The sequence below is a fragment of the Gambusia affinis genome, linkage group LG04, assembly GCF_019740435.1.
Source record: "Gambusia affinis linkage group LG04, SWU_Gaff_1.0, whole genome shotgun sequence".
Classification (NCBI taxonomy): domain Eukaryota; kingdom Metazoa; phylum Chordata; class Actinopteri; order Cyprinodontiformes; family Poeciliidae; genus Gambusia; species Gambusia affinis.
In genome coordinates this window covers 26,583,142-26,600,966 of record NC_057871.1, presented here as the reverse complement: position 1 = coordinate 26,600,966, position 17,825 = coordinate 26,583,142, and the positions used below count along the sequence as shown (strand labels likewise).

The 17,825-nt window shown below is 38.5% G+C and overlaps 1 protein-coding gene across 2 annotated transcripts; it reads right to left on the bottom strand.

Moving 5' to 3' along the window:
- Positions 1–513: 513 nt before the first annotated feature.
- On the bottom strand, positions 514–17,753 carry LOC122830323 (transmembrane protease serine 6). 2 transcript variants are annotated; one of them, XM_044115579.1, is made up of 18 exons: positions 17,324–17,753; positions 14,882–15,014; positions 14,022–14,164; positions 13,328–13,395; positions 12,908–13,095; positions 12,770–12,811; positions 11,629–11,833; positions 11,348–11,484; positions 10,852–10,964; positions 10,644–10,753; positions 8,230–8,372; positions 8,048–8,146; positions 7,313–7,426; positions 6,986–7,102; positions 4,746–4,914; positions 3,673–3,950; positions 2,825–2,961; positions 514–1,428 (listed from the first exon to the last, which is right to left on the bottom strand). In XM_044115579.1, exons 1-18 carry the CDS (start codon positions 17,396–17,398, stop codon positions 1,264–1,266), a joined length of 2,436 nt encoding a protein of 811 aa, XP_043971514.1. In that variant the 5' UTR covers positions 17,399–17,753; the 3' UTR covers positions 514–1,263. The 2 variants fall into 2 exon arrangements, with proteins under 2 accessions (XP_043971514.1, XP_043971515.1); XM_044115580.1 differs by lacking the exon at positions 12,770–12,811 and having other exon boundaries at positions 611–1,428.
- Between the last annotated feature and the right edge of the window lie 72 nt (positions 17,754–17,825).

The following is a 17,825-nucleotide window of genomic DNA, read 5'->3' as shown; positions in this document are numbered from 1 at the left end:
ATGCGAGGTAAAGAGAAACACATTAAGTGTGATGAAGATGTATGAAGCATGAGCAGCCAAAAAAGCTTTTAAAGCAAATTAATGTTTGTTTCTTTATAAACCTGTAAAAACAGATGTGCATCGAGGGAACTTCCGGATGGAGGTGTATGAAGTTGATGCCAGTGACAAATGCTGTTGTTGCTTCTGCTAAAGTGGGTTTTATGGAACATTGTGAAAAACTTGCTAAAATATAGATCTCATATTGGCCATACCGGCCATTCATTTTATATATTTAATGAATGAATGGATGATTTAAAAAGTGTAGAATTTGAGCTGGAGTGAATGAAATATTGTCTACACTTTAAAAATAGAGTAGACCTTTTATTTTGTGTTTATTCATAACCTTCAAACTAGATACTTCAGTGAAATAACAAATATCAAGTGCAAAGATCCATTTGATAAATATTAAATATTATTGAAAAGTCCATTTGCTTCAGGAACTTTATCACATTATTTAGATTAATTACACACAAATGGATGTTAGAAAGCCTTTATTTCTGCTAATTATGATGATTTCTGCTTACAGCAAATGAAAACATGACATTTTAATTTAGAATGTTCCATCAGCCATTAAAAAAACATGTTTAATACAGAAATATGGGCTTTATATAAAAAAAGAAGATATGTTTAATGGCTATTTAGGATGTTATTTTTAAACGTAATTTTAATCCAACATCAGTCATATTCAAATTTATTCTTTCAGTGCTTTCATTGTGTTCACCACCAGGGGGCAGTCACTCCTAATTGACTGGACATATTCATAAACGACAAAACACAATTAGGCTAGAATACACAGATTTGTTTGGTTCTTTTTCCATTGTGGTCTCCCATAGGCAGTGTCGCCCTGGGCAAGAACCATATGTACATAAATATAAACACATTTTTAAGGATTTGTTCTGAAAGCATAAAATTCTCATCCTACATTTTCCTCTCAGCTGTTAGCATTTTCATGTAGTTTTTCTCCTGCTCTGTATTGTTTATTACAAATAAATAGATGTTCCAGGGGGAAAAAAATCATATATATTATCAGAATACGGGATTCAAAAGTAATAGGGACAAAAATTGTCCAAATTAGTTTTAAAATAAACAGCTGGATAAAATAAATAATGATATAAGCTTCATTACTTGACAACTTTTAAACAGAAGTCTTCACCGTTTTACCCAGAGGCTTCTCTGATTGGTTGAAACTCACGCATGCCCGCTGTGGGACTGATCCCCAGTGATTTACGGGCTGCTGATGACCTGCTTGATCCAGTCGGTCAGTCTGGTGATGCGGGTGTAGACGCCGTAGTAATCTGGACGGCCGCAGCCTTTGCCCCAGCTCACCACTCCGGCCAAGAACCAGCGCCCTGATGGCTCCTGGCAGACCAGGGGCCCTCCAGAGTCCCCCTGGCACAGACAGTCACAGAATTAAAGAACGAAGGAGAAATATCACACAAATATCCTTATGCTGTCTAAAAGAGGTAAATTAGTTATTATTCAGCGGGATTTCATTGTGGAACACTGTTACGTCTCTTTAGTATTAGAATTTAAACTCAAATTAGCCTGCATCTTGTGACAGATTACCGCAACTGAAACAATGTATTTTATATAGTTGTACCTTACAAAATTATTTCTACACCTTGAACCTTGTCACATTTTGTCAAGTCACTAACAATAGCTTTAATGTTTATAGTTATTAATGACACAAATAACTATATAATAATAAATCAAGAATATGACATCATTTTCAAAAAGATTTGCAAATAAAAGTCAGAAAAGTTAATTTAGTCAAGACTTCCTGGAATCATCTTTATGTTTTTTGAGGTATGGTTGAAACCAGATATTAACATACACCGAGTAAGAACACACACACACACACGCACACACACACACATATATATATATATATATATATATATATTTTTTTTTTTTTTTTCTTAGTGTCTGAAGTGAAATCAGACCAGACTTCTTTTGTTTTAGCTTATAAGAATTACTAAAATTGCTTCTATCTGGCAAATGCCAGAAAACCTGTCAGGAATATTGTTTAGCTTTTTTTTTCTTCTTGTAACTTTTCTGGAATTCAAAAGTTTGGAGAAGTTGTTGAAATCTCTGAAAAGGCGTGTGTGAGATTGGCGGCCTACAAATAGCTCCACCAGTTCTTTCAGGAGGAATGAGCCAGAACTCCAGCAAACTATTGTGAGAAGCTTGAGGAAGAAAACCTTAGAAGGTTTGACCCAAAACAGACTGACACTGAATGTTTGAATTTGAGGAAAGTTACTAAAGAAATTCTACAAAATATTCTTGCTAAGTTTTCTGTCATTTAGCAAAAATACATTTATTTATTTAACTCAAACAGATTTTGAAAACAACGGAACTGTACAATTGGTAAAGAAGTGTAAGTAATTTAGAAAGCAACTGTAAAAGTAAGACTTTGAGCAAATTTCCATTTTCCTTTTGGGAACTGAGTACGTGGACTGATCTGTAAAAGGTGTTTGAATGTGCAATCTATATGAACGTTTCACTTATAGAACATTGTTTTAAATCAAAGGGTTTTTACTTATTCAGTTGGCAGTGGACAAGTGTCTAATTTCTGCATGTCACCAAACCGATGTGTTTCTGTTCACCCAATGTTACTAAAACTTAGTCAAAACATCAAAAAGTACAGAGAGGAAAAAAAAGTTCTTTTGGTCAGAAACACAGAGGGGTTCTGTGGTTCACAGCCTGTAGTTTTTTCTTTGCTAATAGAAAGAAACCAATGCAAATTGGTTAGCAAACACTTAGTGTTGTGTTTATATGTTCGTACCTGACAGGCGTCTTTCCCTCCACTACGATAACCAGCACAAAGCATTCTGGGAGTGACTAGGTAGCCGTAAGAGCGAACGCAGGCTTCCTCACTGACCAGGCGAACGTCCACTTTCTGCAGCACATTGTTGGCATTGCCTGCAGGGGGTCAGAGGTCAGACATCAGGATCACTTTGTTATCACTTCCTCTATTTCACAAGAAGTGTGAAAGACATTGGGTGAAAGTCACTGCTGGCTCCCACCTGCAGTATTATTTCTTCTTCCTCAGCCTCACTGGTAGTCAAGTTAAAGTCTGAGATCAATGTGGCAAAAATATCATAAAGACTCCTTGCAAATATTTCCAAAATAGCGCCACAAAATTTTAGATTTTCACTTTTTTGCAGTTAAAATCACTAGTTTTACGGCGTTAATTTAGAAACATGTTCAACATTATCTAATTTTAAGTTCTTATCGAATGCAGAGACGGCTATTTGTTCATATTTTAACAGTTTAGCTGGTTTTGCCAATACATTCTTCCACTAACGGCCCTATGAAAACATTCATGATCTTGATATCAAGCAAAATAAAAATAAATTTGACATCTTGTCATGCAGCATCTCAGTGAAATGAAGGATCTGGGATTTTAGGTCAGAATTGGCCACATCATTTTTAAATTCAATTTAGCAGTACGTTTTACGTCATTGCCATGTCACCCCATCCAATTTGTTTCAGCTTTAATCTTTTTCCAGATTATCTACACCTTGAATTGAGTGATGTAATCTTTCCAGACACGGTAGTATTTTGGTTTTGTTTCTATTCCTTGGCCGCTCTGCTTTCTGCCCGAGATCTCCGACCCGTTGGCCAGCTCACCTCCCTCCTGCTGTGCTCCCCAGCCGGTGACCCAGCAGAGCAGGCCCGGCTCCAGCTGGTGGGTGGCCGGCGGCAGGCAGGCGGGCCGAGCGTGTCCGGTCAGCAGTGCGTACGCGGGCCGGTCCAGCTTCAGCAGGGCGAGGTCGTAGTCGTGGGACTCGCTGTCGTAGTATTGATGGAGGTGGATCTGCTGAACCCGAGCCACCTCCTCTATGGAGCTGCTGCGGTTCAGCAGCAGTTTACCCAGATACACCGTCCAGACCGAGGGGGAGTACACACTGCAGTGGGAGTATCAGAGACACGGTGTCACGGTGACAAATACTCCAGAACCATAGATTGTCACAGAAGTTATCGCGATAAAACGTAATAGTACTGCTTTGAGACTATTTTCAAATAATATAATAGATAGTATTGCAAAAGCACATTCTCAAAGATAAGTAAATGTAACTTCCAATGAACATTTAACACTGGAACCGGAAGACGTTTTATATATCAAAAATAAATACATTAAACAACAGAAACGGCAAGTAAAATGAAATATTAAGTCTCTGTGAACAAAACTGTCCTTCAAATAAAGGGCCAGGTGAGACCAAAGCATTAGACAGAAGATTTTTTTCATCCAGTTTTTGGTAGAAAGAAAGAAAAACTGGAAGCCACTGTGTCCAACCCTGATTTTTGATCGATATCAATCAAACAATCGTAAACAGTACAACTCGAAAAGCTTTTAATCCTTCCCAAGTAAATTTTAAAGAGGCGTTAATCCCCCTGCAAAACGTTGCCATAATTTGTTTGATCCCGGTTAAGTTGCTTTTGAGAGACAGGTGCAGATCAGACCAGAAATGCACTCAGTCACATCACTCCCTCACTCACTCTGAGACGGTTCTAACTCCTACATCCTTAGTTTTATCCATCACTTCAGCCAAACATGGAGGGAGTTTAAAAGAAAAAAACTAAAGATCCTGATTTAGGAAACAGGGAAATGAAAGAGCGTCCTTCAAAGTGTTGGCAGAGTGAAAACATGACACGTCCAACAACAAAGCGCCTCAGGTTGTCTGTTTGCTGTTGGCACTCACCTGTCGTCGTAGAAACAGTGGGCGGCCGACACCACCCACTGACTGGAGATCAGCGCTCCTCCGCAAATGTGGGTCCCTCGCACCTGCAGACTGGTCTGCCAGGGCCACTCCCCCTGTGAGGCGTCGCTGCCCCCGACGATGCGGGTGGAGAACTGTCTCAGGCCACATTCTGGACACGGGCAGACATTGAAAAAAACACCTTGAAAAAGGATTCATATCCTCTAAAACTTTCACGTTTTGCTTCGTCGCAGCTACAAACTTCTTTTGAGAACTTAATATAACAAAAAGTAGAAGATAACTTTAACATCTAAGGAAATGACACTTCCACCTCCATCTTTCACTATTAACCTTTATTTAGCTATATATAAAAACTACTGATAAGAAACATAACTATCAAGAGCAATGACAGTTAAAACTCTCTTCTTCATGGTCTGTCAGAGATACTTTTACTTCACTGAGCGTCACTTTCTCTCAGTTGACTGAGTCCAACAGATTTACTTTCACAAGTGGAGCATTACTGCTTTTACTATGATGTCTACTTCATATAAAGCTTCATTAGAAATTGCTTTGGGTTTATTTCAAATGTAATAGATATTGAGATGGGAAAGAAAATGACAAAAAAACGTTTGCAGAAAGGTTTAAAGGAAAATAAGCACAGAAACAATACAAAATAACAGGCTAGATATCTGCTTTATACCTGCAGGAAGAGAGGAAACAAACCAAACCAAAAAGCTTGAAACAAAAACACCTGTACATGTTAAATGTGTCCCACAGTGCTTGTTGCTAAATGAAACATTGAATTTTTCTGGCTTTGACATCAGCTTTTTTCCCCTGTCAATGTATGAAAGGCTGATTTGTGTGTCGATAACTATTTGTATTTGTTCTGTAAAGCAAATTGTGCTAAGTGAGCTTTGGGATCTTTTTCCCCACCAGATCCCAGGACCCCCTTACTGGGTTAATGCTCTCCTAGACCTGCTTGTCCATGGAGAAAGCTAAATCTTGACACATCTGCAGTTGTGTTATGACGGCTGCGTAATTTTACATTGATAAACAAATTGCAAAACAATTTACAGTTTATTATTTGTGAATTGTTTTACTATTGGTAAACAGCTTGGGTTATTGTTTACAACCCTTAAATTTCACTAATTTGTCCCTGGAAATTACACTTATCAGGTCCACTGACTGGATCTAATTCAGGGGTATTGTATTTAAAGTAGCTCAATAGATGTACACGCCACACTATTCAGATTTGTTTAGCACATAGTATTTTTTATCCACTTCACAACTGTGTACTTTATATGGTTCTATCACAACATGTCTTCATAAAATAGATTGGTGTTTGGCTCTAACTTGAAAAAAAATGTAAATGTAAACAAGCTTTTGCACCGCTGCAAAATCCTCAGATAACTCATCAGAAACATCTCAACGACCTAATTTAAAATGTGATGGATTTATTTATTAAGGCCAAGTATTGCATTGTTCTAATACATGGGGGCTTTTAAGCTCTGACTGCGTTTCCTTTATGGCTGCTTTCAAGCATTTACATTGAAGGAGCCAGCCTTATTTGGAAACGTTTACTCAAACAAGCTATAAAGTTTTCATGAGCAGAAGGTGGCAACTGAAACTGTTGGAGTTTTACTCCGTCACTATGAACTCAGTAACATTTAGAGTTCAGCCTTATATTTAACTAGTGGAAGGTTTTAAAGCTTTAAAGAATAGACTTTAAAATACTTCTGTTAGTTTATAAATCACTGTACGGCTTAGCACCAGCATACATTAAAGACCTGTTGTCATGGTATCAACCCTTCCGGACCTCTCAGGTCCTCTGCTCCTGGTTTGCTCCGCAGCCCCAGAACCAGAATCAAACATAGAGAAGCAGCATTCAGTTTTTATGAACCACAAATCTGAAACAAGCTTTCAGTTTTTGGAAGCCTGGAAACTGCAGCTCAAAGGAGGAGCTGCGTCTCGAAGGCGGAGCTAGGTCCAGCCAGGCGTTTTGAACAGCTGAATGGTTGCCAAGGGAGATCAAAAGAATAACATTACAACATGATGTAAAGCTAAATATATATATATATATTTTTTTTTCTTTTTTACATAATACTATCCCTTTAAAATGAAAACAATGAATATTATTTAATTCTAAAAGTTACACATGCATAAACAAAATGCTACCCTGATAACATCCACAGAATACTTATGATAAAAACCTGATTAGTTTATGAAACGTCGTCTGATCTCACCGCATCGATTCTCATCCGAGGCGTCGGGACAGTCGGTGACAGAGTCGCACTCTGGGTTCGGCTTCTTCAGGCACGTGCCGTCAGCGCAGACGTAGGTCATATCCGCACACTCTACCCCTGAACGCACAAACAGACCCACACACAGAACCCGACGCTGTTCAGGATAGCAAACGAGGAGAGATTTTCTTACTTAATGTTCCACGTCTAATTAACCCAAACAACTTGCTTTGAAATACTTCACTGCAAAGAGTAAAGGAAAGGGAGATTTTCTTCATGCTGTGACGCCTTCTAATGTGTGTGTGTGAGTATTGGAGGTCAGAGTGTTACCGTCAGTGCAGTTCATCTCGTCGGAGGCTTCGGGGCAGTCTGGGTGTTGGTCACACACTTTATAATAGTCGACACACTGGCTGTCCTCGGGGCACGTGTACTGTGCCACACACACTGAAACACAAATGATAAAGTATCACTTTGCACATCTAATAAAACATTGTAATTACTCTTTACTTTTGATAAAAAATTAAATGCATAGATTTTTTAAATAAATACATTTGGTGCCGTATGAGGTGCTGTTTGCACAATTATTTGAGTTACTCAGCCTGTAATAAAAAAAATAAATAAATCCTTTTTTTTCAAAAGGTGTGGAAACACCAATCATATTTAAAGTGGAGGTAAATATAAAGTTGGTTAAACATTTAACTTGATGTTTAAATATTTATTTTGGTGACATTTATAAATCAATGAACTAGTTATCTTATAGTGTGTTGTTAATTTATTCAACACACTAAAAAGTGCGTTGAATAAATTATTAAATATTAATAATGCATTCAACAATTTGGTAAGCTTCACTACAAACAGCAAAAGATTCTGAGATCTGTATCAGAGTTTTTAAAGGCTCCTGCTGGCATCTGGGTCTTTGGACCAGAAATGGCAGCAGAACACTGATGCGTCTCTGTAGAGTATTTGAGTATTTCAGTTATAGATTTGACAGTGTGTAACTATTCGCCCTTGTTGAAAGGCCGCGATGATGTATGCAGTTATGAATTTAAAATCTAAACTTTATACCACAGTTCCTCTCATCCAGTCCGTTGGAGCAGTCCTTGATTCCGTCACACAGAGGGACACAGAGTCCGTTCACAGAGCACAGGAACCGACCTGGACACGCTGCACACACACAAGACAACAACCAAAACTCACGCTGGACAAAGGGTCTCTTCTCGGGAATCTTTCCTGCATCTGCGACTTACGGTCGGAAAGGTTAAAGATGCTGTAGTGAACCTGAAGGCCCGGCCCGGTCAGCGACACCTCAGAGGTCATAACGACGGTGGTGGAGTTTGTGAGCAGGGAGAGGCGTTCGCAGTACGGCTGCAGACCTCTGGTACCGCACAGCCTGAGAATTCAACCAGCATCGTTTCTTTTATAGTGATAAAAAAGGCACAATGAAGAACTCAAACATAAATGTTGCCATTTGATGCACTGAACCAGATTATTGCAAAAGCTAATTTGCATCTGCAGTGTCTTGACTAGTTACAAAAATGGACATACAATAATAAAAAAAGATAGAAAATACAACACTATTAGTTATTTTCTATTCACAATACACAAACACACATGTACACGCACACACACACACACACACACACACACACACACACACACGCCCACACAGTCAAGCGTTTAATGTTCACATACCTGAGCAGTTTTTAACAACCAAAGCTAGACGGTATGTAAAATGAAAATCATATATTTTTATCCAAACAGATTGATGTAATTTTTGCCTCTGACTGATCAAAACGGATTCTGTAGATAAAGATGAGAAAATGAAACCTGCAGGTTAAAAACAACATAAAAAGGTCACTAGATAGTATTAGGATGCATTAGTGAGACAATAGTGCCACCTTGTGTTCAGACCACTGTGAAAGTCCCCTCACTTCTTGAGAATGATTTAAAAAAAAAATTCTTGAAAAATAATTGAAGTTGTTACAAAAACATATTTTAGAAAACGAATTGGATTCAGTCAGGCTCTAAAGAAGTTGTGAAATAGTAAATGTTTTGGCACATGGACATAATTTAATGTGATTGCAACTAATGTGAAAAATCCAGTTAGATTATTTTTTGTAAGTTCTACTAGCCTTTTAGCTGCCACCTGCATGTGTAGTCTAGGGGTTGAACGACTACATATTTTTTAAGGTCGACTACATCATGATAATAGTCGAGTCGATGTCGACTAGTCGCGGTGACGTCATAGTGACGTAAGCGCAAAACCCCTTCACAACTACTTGGAGGCTTTATTAGCTATTTTCATGGCAAATATTAACCCCCCCCCCCCCACACACACACACACACACACACACACACACACACACACAATCCCCTTCTCCTGCTTTTACTAAGTCTATTATGGAGAATTAAAAGAGCAATAAACAGATCATTCTTCGTGAGCAGCGGGGAAAAGTTTGTTGCACAAAGTCGGGTCTGACTTTTTTTTTTTCTAAACACCGGCTGATGCTGATGATCTCTGGATAGTTACTATAGGAGTCAAATTATCACACTGACTACATGGTGCTTTTGGAATATCACAAGCCAAACTTGTTATGAACGGATCCCGTTTGGTTACAGCTGAATTCAACGAAACCACCTGCTTCTCCTCCGCCCGATGCGCGGCAGGAAGCTCTGCTGACTCAGCAGATTGAACGATTTAAGATATTTTCTAGTCAACGTCAACATGATAAAAGTCGAGTCGATGTCGAGTTGTCTAGTCGTTGTGATGTCATAGCAACGCAAGACGCAAACTTTGGAGTAACGTACAGGCTTTATTACCCGTTTTCACGGAAAAATACGGCATTTACACAGAACAGCAACAAGTGAAACAACAAAACATCGGGATAGTTTATGATAAATAATAAGTTGCTGGGAAACCAACATTCAAAAGGAAACGCACATCTTTTAGATGGCATTACCACAGATCTTTATTTAATCAACAACATAACATCATAATGTATTAGTTGTGACAAAGACACTTTCATGAGCCGGCTAAGTGACATCCTTAGCGGGAAGGGGGCGAAGTTTTAGGCTCGTGTTTTGTAGTTGACTGCAGCTGCAACTCCATCTCCTTTTAAAAACACTGTAAAACCACAAATATGCATCCATCTACATATCATTTAAACTAATGTATTAACTTATTTTTCTTGTGTCTTGTGACGTATAGCCTACTGTGCTGTCAGATCAGCACAGGCTGTCACCACCGGCAATCACATGACTGCGACTAGTCGACATGAAATGTAAAAACTCGCGAGATGTCCTAGAGTCGACTAGTCGACTAGTCGACTAATTGGTTCAACCCCTAGTGTAGTCTAAATGGAGGAAGAAAAACAAAGAAGTGGGCCTTGACCATAAATCTGCCTCTTTTACTTCAGCGGTGCAGCATCTGGACTTTACTGAAAAATACCTTTTTATAAAGGATCGGAAATATTCATGAAGCCAGACGTTTGGTTTTTTTCCCTGACTAACATTAACATACGCATAACTTTTTTATTTTAAGTCACTTATAATTCTGAAAGGTCTTTACAATATAATTAGATTTCTGTTTGTGGTTTAAACCTGTAGTTTAGTTGAACACTGGAAAAAGAAGGACGTCCAGACTGATTGTAACAGATCATACCTGCGGTTCTGGATGACCCACTGACCCTGGGTGCAGGCCTGGTTGAAGCTGGCTCTGCTCAGCTCATAGCCTTCAAACTCCAGAGCTAAACCCAGCTCTGTGCCGGGCATCTGAGAGAAAACAGGAAATGTTTGTGTTTTTTTTTTTTTTTACTTTAACTACATGTTAAGAGACACAACGTAGAGGTACGGATGGAAGGGACACGGACGATGAAAGTCCAGGTACAGTTGGTGTTTGGAGGATAGAAGCTGGGGAAGAAAGGCGTCTGCAGAGTCCCCTGCACCCCCTGAACTTCCTCCAGCCGAACGGAGAAGATGCAGTCTGCGAATACCAAGCAGAAAATATCTAGGTTATAAATCCGTTTGGCCTTGCGATATGAAACTCAGGAATTCTGCTACACTTGGTTTGTTAATGAAACTGTGTACTTCAGCAAACTTACTGTCATGTTTGTTTATTTTAATGACATTGCGTGAAGAAACTTACTCATGTGATGTGATTTTAATTGCTTTTCGTGTTCAGTGGAAACACCGTGATTCTAAAATTTAGTTTTTTCCACATTAGCGGAATGTCAACGTCTTTTGCACATTTGTAATGGAAACACAGCTTTTGACGGCAGCATAATAGCAGAATGTGTTTCAATTGAAAACTCTACATCACGGCTGCATAAACAATTTCTTTCGGACGTTTGACAGCTTCAGTCTTACCTTGTTGGGGCCAAGCTTGTGCAGACAAAGAAAATGGGTCCTTGTAATTGTAAAGACCTTTTTTCCAAACCACTGTCATCCACTCGCCGGATGAGAGCACGCGCACCACGTCTTCGTGTCTGCTGCAGCCGTACACCCTTCAGCAGAAAACAATGCTGAAATGTAGCCACATGATTGCTCTTTTTTTGAGGTCTTGAATTTTGACTTTTATGGAGCTCAGATCTTAAAGCAATCGAGTTTGCACTAGTTTTGTTGAAAAATAAATAAATAAATCAACTTGCGACGTAATTAGATGGTGATCGGAGGGGGTGATGGAGTCATACACCACCAGCCGGTCCCGGCACTCGGGGAGCAGCCACTCCATGTGGAGCTCCAGCTGCGACCCGGGGTCGGTCTGGAGGTGCCACAAGCAGGAGGGCCGATGTGTTTCAGGGCCGCGCAGAGCCACGGGGCTGCTGGACACCACCTTCTGGTAACGGTAACAGTCTGAGGACGAAGAAGTCAGAACTCACAATAAATGCTTAGAAGAAGAAGAAACATTTCATTTACACTTCGAGGGCTCATCAAGAGATGAAAAATGAACACTGAATTATTTCAGAACGTAATTCCATAATATTTGCATTAGTTTCTCACAATGTCTTAGTCTGGTACCACATGCTAACCAGGGCTCTTCTAACTGCACAAAATCTTGTTTTTCTTTTCTTTTGAGTTGCTTCGACTAAAAGCCTTTGCTAAATGACCACTTATAAATCCTTGATAATATTCAGCTGAATAAAACATGGAGGGTATGACAAAATGCCAGCTGTTCTGTCTTCTGTTCTACTTCGTGGTTTTTCATGAAATCAGCCTAAAATTACATCAACCAGCTGTTTGTGTCTTACGTAAAACATTTTCCTTATCTCTATCATAAACGCATCTATCCATCTTCACTGAGTTGGGAAAATATTCATACTAATTCAGTATATGAACTTGTTTCACTTTACAGCTACAAATTTGAGTATTTTAATATTTTTGGGGGATTTTATCAACTGAACCAGGAGTCTACAACATTTACAACCCAAAGAACCATTTTTATTCAGGCCATCCAAAGAAAACTTGTTTAAAGCAACAAACGACTATGAAATAAAACAACTTGTAACTTTAGATAAATATCTACTGTTGGAATGTTGTTGTGATTTTAAAAGAACCGCCATTTTATTTCTGTTCTTAAGATTTGAAGGAAAGATAAACATAAAATGTATTTTAGAAATGATGGGAAAATGACACTAAACATAAAAATCTACACTGATTCCAACCTAATGACAAGAAAGACTAAAACATATTACTCGTACCCTTAGTGACAACAAACCGATAGAGTGATAATAAAATTAACAAATTACAAAGTAAAAAATGAAGAAATGGAAAAAAAGAAAGACGTGATACCAAACGAAGATGTCAAAACTTCTACAACTTTGGAGTCAGTTTCTGTGGGGAGGTGAACAAAAAAACAAACAAATGAAACCGAAAATATATCAGGAATACGATCTGTTTCATGATCTCATTCATGACTCTTTGTCTCACCAGTAACACACAGCGTAGGGAGGTGGAACAGGAAGCCATCGACGTTTGCCGTCTCCCCGCGCTGTGAACTCCCGTACCACCTGAGGCCGTCCTCCAGGCTTCTGGTGACTTCCTCTACTGTGACTTTTCCAACGTGACTGCTGGGGACCGACAGCACTATCCAGAAGTGAGCCACCACACTCCCCTGCCTGCAGGCACACAGACAAGTCTTAAATTAGAGTAGAAAATAAATGAGTAATAAATAAATGAATAAAAATAAACTGCTCTGTAACTCTTCAGCACTTTTCACTGTTGATTTTAGACACCACCCACTGTCTTTTGAGGTGGGTTTTAGGTGTATGCTTTATAAAAAGAAGTTGAATCACTTTGGTTTTAGCTTTTATTGCTCCACTACTTAAAGAAAAACAAAGGCCCGCATACCCAAATGCAAAGACAGTGGTGTAGTTAAAGTATCTGGAAAGAGATGAGGCTTTTAAGATCTTCTTTAACTAAAAGACACAAAAAAACCCACATTATTTAACATCCAGCAGCCTTTATTTAATCCTGTTTTTTGAATGGGTGTGATTTCGTTCCCACATTTTAGTGTGATCAGCTGCGTTTCCGTCACAAAAGTGTGAAATTCTTCATCTATATTCTACTAATGTCCAAGAAACACAATTTCACAAATGCGATGTTGCCATTAAATAAGAAATGAAATGCTACTTCCTTTTGTCTTCTTCGACGTTTCGCCAGTAGTAACATCCGGCTTTTGATCATGTTACTCATGTAATGCGAAAAAAGGGTTTCCATTGCAGTTTTGCAAAATACATTATTTCGATACACCTCATCCTAGCACCTTTTTTATTTTATCAGAAAACTTATTTCGATAAAAAACAAGGTTTTGACCGACTTTCCTTAAGTCGGCGTGTTTCCATTAAGCAAATTAATTTTTGTAATTTCAATTTGCACACTTTTATGGTTAATGGAAATGCAGCTACTGATAAATGAAAGTAAACGGAGAACATTTATTCTGAAGACAGGAAGTGCATTTTGTGTGTCAGTCCATCTCAGAATCACCAACACTGTATGCATTAGTGTGAACCCGTATCGACAGAAAGCCGTGTTTCCTGCTCACCGTGTTCTGTACATATTTTGCTTCAGTCTTAAACATTGGATTATTGTGACAGGCCAGATCTGCTGAGAAGTTCCTGTTGACGATGGTTAAGTAAGCCGTGTACTGCTGCTGGACACGAGGCTCTAACGTCCAAACACTGTATTCTGTCACAGATAAAGAACAACACACATTAAAATGTAATCTGTAGACATGGACAATAAGTTGTTGGCACATTTTAAATTGTTCATACTTATGTGACATCAGGTCAAAACCCCAACTTTCATTGGGAAAACAAGATAAAAAAAATTTGTCCCAAATGTTTTACTGAATAATATCCACCAAAAGGTCTTTATCATAGTCCAAGCACTTGCCTTACAGCTGATTGGAAAGGCAGTACAGATGGACGGTGGCCTACCGAACTTCAGAAGAAGACAGTTTTTCATACAATGATAACGATCTCAATGGAACAGCAGAGAAACCAAATGATTCACATGCCATCATTGTCACACAGTAAAGCCAAAAGTCTCCAACAACACATAGAAAAAGTCCCTAGATTTGTTACTTGTTGTTTTGTTTTTCATTAAGAGTCACTGTAGGTGTCTGGACAGTCACTATATATAGCAACAAAGTTTATAAGTAAACAAAAGTGCTACTTTTGCCTTGACCACAGCCACACTTAACTCCTCCGTTCATCCCCACACTTGGTGAATCCATGGGAAGTCAGTACTTCACCACATTTAAGATATGTAAAAAATATAGAACTTTTTTGATTTACTGAGGAGATTTTTTTTTAATTTTTTTTATTTATTTCAGACATTTGAAAGTATTTGCTTGGCCAAAGATGAATAAATCCACACTGAGAAACAGAAAGAATCGCTCACCCAGGAAGTACCAGGCCAGTGTGGCTGCGACCGCTATAAGGAAGACGATAAGGACGACGAGGGAGGCAAGCAAGCACTTGCAGGTGCGCTTCGTCTTCATATGTAGTTCTACATTTTGTGTAGCAGCTCCTACCTGCTTAGAACAACAAAACAAAAAGAAATTACAGTATGTGTGCCTCCAATATAAATTACTGATATCTAAACATAACTTTAGATGATATAAAACATGTTTTGCTTTTGTTACGTCTTGGTTCATCAGGGGGAAATCTCAGATCTCAGGTGGTTTCCCAGTAGATTGTTGCCATACATAATCCTTACAGTAAGGTAGCTGTTATTTCATTCCTCTGGGCAAAATTTTTGAGAGATAACAATAATAATCTGACTTCAAAAGGCAAATAAATTTGAGACTCTACGAGTTCAAAGTCACGTTCCTTGGTTGACACCTTGGTTAAGAAAAGATGGGATTTGGTGATATTTTTCTTTCCCATTCAATTGACACTTTTCGTTGCAGTTTAAATTATAAACTGCTTTGGCTAAATTCATCAACACTCATTTACTGAAACAGAGATTTGTAAAAAAAATAATAATAATAATAGCAATAATGCTTTTCTAAATAAACTGTTAGTTTTGGATTTCACTCTTTTATGAAAACAGACATTTTTATAAATGACGTTTACAAAAACGTCATTTAATTTCTAAATCATCAGTAATAAATAATGATGTTTTATCTTTTTGAGAAAAGTGCAGAATGAAACCCAGTAAGTTTCATAAATCCATAAATCTGTGGGATGTTCCAAACTTTCTAGAAATCAGATTCTAGGATTTTTGCCAAAATCCTAGAATCTGAAAACAGAGTTTGACTGCAACAAGCTGTGGCTTACAGTAATGTCTAAAGTCAAACTTTTGTCTTCCTCCATCCATCCATTTTCCTCTATCCATCCATTTTCTGTTCATCCTTGTCCCTAGTGGGGTCGGGAGGTGCTGGTTCATCCTGGACAGTCTGTCGCATGTCTTCCTTTATTTGGGTCATATGAGGAACATTTTAAACAATTGGAAATCCTCATTGCTTTGGATCAGAAGCAACATTGTTCTTCCTCGTTTGTTGACCAGAGCCATTTTTTGTTGATCATGAGTTACTTTTTAGACAGACTCAGAAGATTTACCAGCTAATTTGGTTTTTTAATGGAGTCCTCCAAGACTCATTCTTAGGCCTCCTTTTATTTTGTAAAGTTTATTAATGACAACATTGATGATTTGATCTTTATAACTAAAGTGCAGCTTTTGAACATGATACTGTGTAATGAAACTAGACTAAATGTTTTCCAGAAATCCCTCCTGGCTCTGATTACATCACTATTTCTACACTAGTGGAAGACTTTATTGAAAGAGAGTCAGCCTTTCTTTTCAGAGTGTATTGACTGTTTAGTAAAAAAAAAAAAAAAAAAGCTACAGTGTTACATTACAGTATGTAGTCAATATTTACTATAACCATTTATTCTGCATTAGTCTTTTAAGGAATGTCTTTGAAGACCTCTGCACTAATTTTTAGTTATTTATTTTTTTGCCATGCTTCTTTGCAACTTTCCACAATTTAAAGCTCGATTTTAATGTCGAGCTTTAAACCAAACCTTTCACCATTGTTTTGGAGTGGTGGCTATATATTTAAGAACTTTTTTGCAATACATTTTTTTTATAGCTCTCTATAAAAAAAAAGGGGGGATTTCTGACAAAAACACCAAAAAAATTCAGTAAGCTCAAAATTATACCCCCCAACAGAAATTATAATGTTACTGTCTTAAAGGTACAAACACTGTAAATGTCACACAAAAAATTTGTGCATGTATAACTTAGTATTTTGAAAGTTTCTAGTGGTCATCATATTGATTTTGAAAACGTTTTTCATGTCTATGGCCTCTAAAATACGTTGCAGTACTACAGACTATTAATCTTTCTATGTTTTTAAGTGGCTTCTCTGATGTTTAGCACAGGTTTCTTTTTCCTTTCTTACTCATCTTCAAAGTAATACCAAAAGCCAACTCTGACACATGAGTGGCAGCAACACGTCAACCTGCCTTTTTATACGTGCAGCTTTTTTTTTCCATTAAGTTGAAACCATATTTTGTTGCATATATGAAGGAGTTCCCCTTTCAAAGCTTCTGTGAAATCGTGTACAAGACGGTTTTAAAACCCCTGAAATCGAGTGTGGCTGAAGAACTCATAACAGGAAGGGGTTTTGAGTACAGGAACCTGAAAGTTAGCATGAAACTATAGCCATGTGAAAGCCCGTTTTTCATGTCCTTACATTTCAGTTTACGCTTAAAACCGCAGCAGAAGTTTCTGTTTCCATAAACAAGGACGTCCGTTATGAAATATGAGGCAATAAAAACAGCACGTTAGACAGTGCGTTAAAGTTTTCTTTTTCGGCGTTTCAGCAATACTGACCTCACTGCTCAGAGTGACAGGTGTAACCTCCTGGTCACAAGAACCGGACTCCTTCAAGCCGCACCCGAGAGCCATTGAATCACTCCAAGTAACTTGTGGCCTGAGTGGACATGGTAGCCTCCTGGAGGGCTCACAGTTGTTCAATCTTAAGACTCTTATTAATAATTTTCAGCTTGCAAACAGCAAAAGCTGCTGTTTTCCACTGCAGCTCCTGTTGTGTTTGTAAGTCCAAAGGTTTCCGGAGCTCGGTTGAATTTGGACGTTGATGTCAGGCAGGGCTGGCGTCCACAAAGCTCAGAAAGGCTTCGTTTTATTCCCACACGGCTGGCACAATTCACATACAGCAACAGGAGCGAGAGTCAAGTGCATCGCAGGTGCACTAATGGCATCGCCTGGCAACAGTGAGGTAACCAGTCAACACCCCCCTGCACAGGTAAGTCTGTTGGGTACAAAGCATGGTGAAGGTTGCTTCTGCAGTTCATGTCAAGCCCAATGCCAAACA